The 8,007-nt window shown below is 42.3% G+C and overlaps 1 protein-coding gene across 1 annotated transcript in view; it reads left to right on the top strand.

Annotated features, from left to right (window-relative positions):
* DSG2 (desmoglein 2) overlaps nucleotides 1–8,007 on the top strand; it is a 50,333-nt gene that overhangs the window by 11,018 nt on the left and 31,308 nt on the right. Inside the window, exons 2-3 of the mRNA XM_023510259.1 lie at nucleotides 4,693–4,728; nucleotides 6,188–6,322. Coding sequence (XP_023366027.1) covers nucleotides 4,693–4,728; nucleotides 6,188–6,322 — 171 coding nt within the window. The remainder of the gene's footprint in view (nucleotides 1–4,692; nucleotides 4,729–6,187; nucleotides 6,323–8,007) is intronic.

Here is an 8,007-nt window from a genome sequence, read left to right as displayed (position 1 = left end):
GCCGACCTTAGGAACAAAGGGTGCATTGACTGATTTCGGGCTTAATAATTGGTGTTGTATTAGGGTGATTCTGATGCCATTCAAGTTTGAGAATCACTGTTAACATGCCGGGTAGAAAAGAATTGGAGTCAAAAAGATTAAATATGAAAAAGCCTACTTTATTTGTTAACAACTGGTTTTTGGTTTTTTTTTTTTAATGGTTTAGCCCAGGGACTTGACACTGAATAAGATAATGTTGACTTTTCTGGGCCTTTAATTTATTTATCTATCCCAAGGTTTAAAAAAAAAAGAAAAGAAAAGAAGAGGTGCTACCCATGAATACACAGAATTTTACTTGGAATCGTAATTCACAACATGATCTAACAAGTCAAGTGCAGCCTAGCATCACTAAATCCATACTTTGAAATTCTATGAGTCAATAAAACATTTTCAAAGGAAATGTCTTTGTAGCTAACTTCACTGTGACTCACTTAAAATCATACTTGTTACATTAAGATTAGCTGGAACATCTGAAAAGCAGGTGAAATGTTGTGATAAATTATAAATTGAAATCTTAAAATTTAAAAAGGAGGGTTCAAAACATTACTTTTCTTGGTTATTGCTTTTTGAATTAGCAACTGTGAAAAAAATATAATTATATATTTAAATCAGCTGTTAAGTGAGGCGGCCATAAGAGTGTGTAAGTGTCTGGGCCATATATAAGTTGTGATTTTCTAAATAAGTTAGGACGTTTAGCTGCAAATTATGGAATTTTATTTAAAAAAAAGAAAAGTTGGGCTCGTCGCCTGTGGCTCAAGCGGCTAAGGCGCCAGCCACTACACCTAAGGTGGCGGGTTTGAATCCAGCCCAGGCCGCCAAACAACGACAGATGCAACCAAAAAAATAGCCAGGCATTGTGGTGGGCGCCTGTGGTCCCAGCTACTTGGGAGGCTGAGGCAGGAGACTCGCTTGAGCCCAGGAGTTGGAAGTTGCCGTGAGCTGTGATGCCACAGCACTCTACCCAGGGGGAAAGCTTGAGGCTCTGTCTCAAAAAAAAAAGAAAAGTTTTATAAAGACTACCTTTTCTTCCCTTTTCCCCAAAGTAAGACTAAGAAGAAGAGAGAAGGGTAGGTAAAATCCTAACATAAATCTGACCTACACCCAATTTATCAGAGCAGCTCACCACAATCATGTGTAGACCCTCTCTGTGTTGAGTCACCTAAACTTGTCCAAATGTTTTTTAAGTTTCTACGACTGTAGAGATCTTGCCAAAACCTCCTCTCTGGCTTCAGAGACCACTAAGGAGGAGACTTCCACCTCTGTTAATACAAATAGAAAAATCAGGATATGTCACCAGAGGAAATACACCAGTGACTTTAGCTCCTTGATTTTATCTCATTTGATTTCCTTTGTATTATTTCAGCCAAAGCTGAGAACACTTTAGGAAGGGATTGAGGGTAAACCAAGGACCTTCAGGGCAGAAGGGAAAAACCAAGAATTTAAAAACATTTTGCTTGGTCAGAAGGGTTTTTTTTTTTTAGAAAGGGAAACAGCACAAGTGTTACATAGCGGCCCTGAGATGGGTGTGAGTTTAAGGAACAACCAGCAGGTGTTAGAGCATCTCTTGAGCGCTGAAGATGAGCCACTGAGCACACTCCTGCCCTTCTCTCTAGAATTACTTCAGACTGAATGGAAAAATAAGCCATTAAAATGCCTCGAGATTGAAACAGTGTTTTAAACTATTCCATATCTCTCTACGTCCTATCTGTAATAACATTGTTTCGTCTGAGATATGAAAGTTGAAGGGGTCACTCACTATAGAATGGCAGAACCACAGAGGAAAGCTTGGGATCCTCTGCTGTGAGGGAGACTTCCCACAGAGACCTGTCAGCCTGGAGCGGCTGTCATCCGGGGTCAGGAGTCTTCTGGATTCTTCCTGTTGAAACTCATCAAGGTGACTTCAGAACAGGAAGTCCTTTCTAAAAGGGCCGACCTTAGGAACAAAGGGTGCATTGACTGATGCATTTTTGCAGTGATATTCGACCTTCCCTTCTGCCTCTGCCAAAAGCAATCTTTTTCTTGCCAGGAAATCCAGTTTTTACAGGATGTACAGGATCCAACAGTAGAAATTTTTTTTGGAGACAGCTATTATCATCCTCAGTAGAGTGCTATGGTGTCATAGCTCACAGCATCCTCAATCTCCTGGGCTCAAGTACTTCACTTCTCAGCCTCCCAAGCAGCTGTAGGCACCCGACACAACACCCGGCTGTTTTTAGAGAGGAGGTCTCACTATTGCTGAGGCTGGTCTCTAACTCCTGAGCTCAAGCAATCCACCTGCCTCAGCCTCCCAAAGTGCTAGCATTAATAGGCGTCAAGCACCACACCCAGCCCTCCCCAATTTTTTTTAACGTTTAATAAATAGGAAAGGCTTCTGAAGGGTTTTTCTGTTTTATCTGAAAACATTACTTCTTTGGGTACAAGAACCAGCAGCCTGTTTTTCTTCTTCAGTCTTTTTTTTTTTTTTTTTTTTTTTGAGACAGAGCCTCAAGCTGTCCCCGTGGGTAGAGTGCTATGGCATCATAGCTCACAGCAACCTCCAACTTCTGGGCTCAAGCGAGTCTCCTGCCTCCACCTCTGCCTCCCAAGTAGCTGGGATCACAGGCGCCCGCCACAGTGCCTGGTAATTTTTTGGGTTTTTTTGGTTGTAGCCGTCATTGTTTGGCGGGCCCAGGCTGGATTCGAACCCACCACCTTAGGTATATGTGGCTGGCGCCTTAGCCACTTGAGCCACAGGTGCTGAGCCTTCCTCTTCAGTTTTAAAGGCATGTTGCATATGACATTTTTCTGTCCCCAAGTTCCTAGTGAGAAAAAAAGAGTCAGAGTTTTAGTATTGGAAGAAACCACAATGGTCACCTTATCTAGGCATCCTTCCAGTGCTTGACACACCTTTACGTCAGCCCCGTAGCAGGTCACTCAACCTCACAGAATGGACTTGTTCAAAGGGAAGAGCCGGGAGTGGGAGGGGGGACTGAAGGCAGAGAGCGTTGTCGTCTTATTCTGTTCATGCTGCCAGTATAGGCCACCGATTGGGAAATGTGCTTAACCTCCATGGTCCTTGGGTACTTCTGTGACCATCCCAACTGATGGATACAACGGTTTCCAATCAGAGAAATGTGGCCAGGGCTTCTTAACCTCAGCACAGTGCCATTTGGAACCAGGGAATGCTCAGTGCATTGTAGAACGTTTGGCAACATGTCTGATCTCTACCCACCCATGCCGGGGCGCTCATCTGCAGTCCCCACCCCCCACCTCAACTGTGTTTTCAAAACCAAAAATTTCTGGGGACATTTCTCCTACTGGCAGAGGAATGATGGAAACATTTGCTCTGTGTTCATTGTACAGTAAAAATCCCCGAGAGAATTGCACCAGCTTCTTGTCAACTGTGGAACTGTTTGTTGATTGGACTGAGGAGTTAGTTACCATCTTCACTCTGTTACGAAGTAAATAATGTGGGTCTGCTGCCATAGGACTCTCTGTCTCGACAGAACACGTTCTTAATTTAGACCAGTAGTTCTCACCTGGGGCACTTTTGCCTTGCTCCTCCTATCATAGCTTATTAAAAACAGGCTAGGGGGCTGTAAAAATGCAGTGGCAGTACCGGGTTTTGTAGATTGCGTGACACCCTCGAGTCAAAGATAAACTTTTTTTTAACTTTTTAGTTTGACATCGATACAGAAAATTGCATCTATCCCAAGTGCCCTGATTCAATCTTCATAAGCTGAAAATGTCAAAAAGCAGGGTAGGAGTTTATTGGGCAGATTTCATAATACACCTGACTGTATTTAGTACAGTGCTGTGAAATGCTGAAGTCCTGTGATGACCATGCCCGTAAAGAACCAAAGAGGGTAGTTGGTGGAACTGAGGTAGTTGAGGAACGGAGAAGTCAGAACACGGGCAGTCGTGTGTGTGTGTCCCATGAAGATGATGAGAATTAGCTGGGGGCTGAGGGCACGTCTCCTACCAAGGGCCTTGAGGAGAGGTAAGTGGGTCCTGAGCAACACAAGATAAAACCATAGGGTAAGGAGCAAAGGTTTGGAGGACGTCTTAAGATTTCATAAGGCAGATTATTTTGCTTGTTTTAAAAAATATGAGTTGTTTTCTGGAAGAGGCAGTGTGGATCAAGGAGAATGCAGATTCTTCCTCCGGCTGTGGGTGCTGGGGGGAGGCAAAGATGAAAATTAAAATTTGTTTCTTTTGACCAAAGATAGTGGTGGTTAAACCTTTTTTCTTAAGAAAGCATCTATAGAGAAGGGGGAGACGGATGGGAGGGGAAAGAAGGGGAGAGGATGGGTGAAAGGAGGGTGATTAGTGGGACCACACCTATGGTCCATCTTATAAGGGTACATGTGAATCTTTCTAAATGTAGAATATAAATGTCTTAACACAATAACTAAGAAAATGCCTTGAAGGCTATGTTAACCAGTTTGGTGAAAGTATTTCAAATTGTATGTAAAACCAGCACACTGTATCCCATGATTGCATTAATGTACACAGCTATGATTTAATAAAAAAAAAAAAAAATTGGTAACAAAAGACAACTGGAAAAAAAAAGCATCTATAATATTTAAGAAGGGGTTGTTCATTCACAATGATTTTCAACTGAATTGAATGACAGCTTGTATTAAACATCAACTAAATAATTTTGTTTTACAGATCTGCTTTACCTTTGGGAATGGACTTCACTTTGAGGTAAGAAGCCAAGGGTGTTATTTCTATAATTTGGACTCAGAGGCTTCATTTAATGGTGCTCAGGTTGGCCATGCTTTGCCACATTAAAAACACATATTACCTTGTACCCAGCAGTTTCATTCAAATAAGCACAGAGGAATATATCCATGGATGTTCATTGCAGTATTTTTGACAAACTGAATGTTTGCCAACAGAATGTTAAAACCATTTGTAGTATAGGAAAGAATGGGCATGATGATGTCCTAAAAAAAAATCAAGAAGTAGACAGAACAAGATATATAGTGTAAGTCCATGTTGTAGGAAAAAGATCTTCATATGTGTATGTATACATGTGTAAATGTATAGTTAAGATGAGAGAAGATAATCATCAAGCCTCTCCTCTAACAGTGAACTCTGAAATAAGTACGAGTGAAAAAATAGAAGTTTTCTATTTTTATTTCACAAATTTTAATGTTATCATTGGTAAGGTTTTGTTATATAACTTAAATTTATTTAAAGTTATAGAAAACGTTTTTCAAATAAAAACAAAGCTGCTGGGCATGGTGGCATGCATGTACAGTTCCAGCTGCTCAGGAGGCAGGCAGGAATATTGCTTGAGCCCAGGAGTTCAAGGCTGTGATGCGCTATGATTGCACCTATGAATAGCCACTGTGCACTCCAGCCTGGACAACATAGTCAGGCCTGTAGCTTAGTAAAAAAAAAAGAAAGGAAGGAAAAGGAAAAACAACGAATAACCTAGTATAACCAGAGTAAATATTCTGAAATTTTAAAAATATGTAAACAACAAATTGATTAAAATAATAAACCCAGTATAATAATCATGGCTAATCTTAAAATGCTAGGTCAGCTGTATTGAAGTTTTCCTTGGATAAAATATATATGTACTTATATAATCCAGCCAATAGTTTTATAGACTACTTTTCACAAGGTTATATAAAGAAGAGATTGTAAATGTAACCCTTTACCCAATCCTGAAAACAATACATTTATTAACTGGCAACTGTACCAGTTTTTGTCAAATTTCTATCAACAGGTTACTAAGATTGAGTCTTAAAACATTTGATAATTCATTTTTAAACCATCAACAACCACAGTAATTAAAATTTCACTTTTAATTAGTTAAGAAAATTTTTGACATGGTCTGTTATTTTTCATTTGCCAGTACGTTAGGGCACTAAATTTCTCTTGAGCCTTTTAAACTCTTCACCCTGGGAAACATTTCTTTACTGTTCAAGACAAAACCCTCCCGCTTTACTGGTTTGGAGACATTCTCTGGAACACCTACAGAGTGTGCTAAAATGCTTATATTTTCCTCTTTGCAAATGAAACTTGATAAGAAATATGAAACCTACCTTAAAATTTGCACTGTTTTTAAAGTTGAGCAGATTATAGGCTACCATACTAATGTTTTATGTTTATGATACACAGTAATTTGGGGGGCAATATTTTATTGTTGTAGGCCTTAAACACAAGAAATGAAAATAAGTCACCTCCTCAGCGGGCTCACTTAGTGCGGCAGAAGCGGGCCTGGATCACGGTCCCCGTGGCTCTTCGGGAGGGAGAAGATCTGTCCAAAAAGAATCCAATCGCCAAGGTACCTTCTAAAGAAGAATGTGGGCTTGGCACCTGTGGCTTAAGCGGCTAAGGCGCCAGCCACATACACCTAACGTGGCGGGTTCGAATCCCCAGCCCGGGGCTGCCAAACAACGATGGCTGCAACCAAAAAATGGCCAGGCATTGTGGCGGGCGCCTATAGTCCCAGCTACTTGGGAGGCTGAGGCAGGAGACTCGCTTGAGCCCAGGAGTTGGAGGTTGCTGTGAGCGTGATGCCATGGCACTCTACCCAGGGGGATAGCTTGAGGCTCCGTCTCAAAAAAAAAAAAAAGAATGTGAAATATGCGTGGGATTAAAATATGGTGTGAAAGGATTTTTAGGTTCACTGTAAAATTTAAGGAAAATTAATAATATGTATTTACTTACTAAATTTTTTTTTCTTTTTTTGGCTGGACTGGGTTTGGATCTGCCACCTCCAGTATATGGGGCTGGTGCCCTGCTCCTTTGAGCCACAAGTGCCACCCCTTACTAAATTTTTAAGTATTCAGGATGTACCTGAAAATTAGCAGAGCTTACTTTTTAGCATGAAGTGCCAGCTTTAAGATCTTCTTTCCCATTCCAGAAGATGCAGCACCATTTTGAGTTTGGATTCAGCCAAGATCTGGTACTATTTTAATCTTGGTTGAAGATTAATCTATTTAATCTTGGTTGAAGACAGTGTTACAATGCTCAAAAGAAGATACTGTCGTAAAATGCCTTTTCAAACTGAACTGATGTCTAATAGGTAGGGTGATGGTATATCCTCTTTGACCCAGGACAGGCCTGGATTAGTAATTATTATACTGTCTGTGCTTTCACTCTCAAAAATGTCCAGCTTTTTGATACATTGTGCGATACCCCAAAACAGAATCCAAATCTGCCCACTGTCTTCAACTCCATGGCTGTGGCCCTGGTCCAAGTCACCACCATCCTCTCTGACCTGCGTTTATTGTCACAAGAGTCCCTACCCTGTCTCCTGCTTTAGCTCTTGCCAGCTCCTCACCTCTATCCCCCCCAGAGTCCACTCCTCAGTAGGAGCCAGAGGGCAGGCAGGCCACAGCATGTTTACCCTCAGTGAGACTCTCAGTAGCTTCCCAGTTTAACTGAAGAAGCAAACTCCTTACTCTCGTCTCTAAGAGCCCATATGATCTGCTGGCTTTGGCCTCCCCTCTGACCTTGGCACCAGTCACTCCCTGTTGTTTACACTGCTACATCCCAGAAACTGACCACAAGCTCAGTCCAGCCACCAGCTTGTCACACCTGGTGTTCCCTCTGCCTGGAATACTCTCCCCACAGGGGTCTGTAATACAGCACATCATTGAGCTTCTGCTCAAGTGTCATCTCCTTCCTCCCGCCTTGCTTTTACTTCTCTCTATCTTCTTATATTGTTTCTTTATAGCATATTCTGCTACTGGACATCATGCTGTGTATGGCTTGCTTGTTCCGTCTCAGTAGAGGATCAGCCCTTTGAGGGCAGGTTTAGTCCGCAGGGCTGTCAGCTCAGACCCTGCGTGGCGCAGCAGGCACAGGTGCGCGCAAACGCCTGTGGGAATGAGCACGCGTTCACGGCGCAGCAGGCACAGGTGCGCGTGAACGCCTGTGGGAACGAACACGCGTTCACGGCGCAGCAGGCACAGGTGCGCGCGAGCGCCTGTGGGAACGAACACGCGTTCACGGCGCAGCAGG

Source organism: Otolemur garnettii, unplaced genomic scaffold (assembly GCF_000181295.1).
Source record: "Otolemur garnettii isolate 467f Iridium unplaced genomic scaffold, OtoGar3 scaffold00012, whole genome shotgun sequence".
NCBI classification, from domain to species: domain Eukaryota; kingdom Metazoa; phylum Chordata; class Mammalia; order Primates; family Galagidae; genus Otolemur; species Otolemur garnettii.
This window is presented reverse-complemented; position numbering and strand designations above follow the sequence as displayed.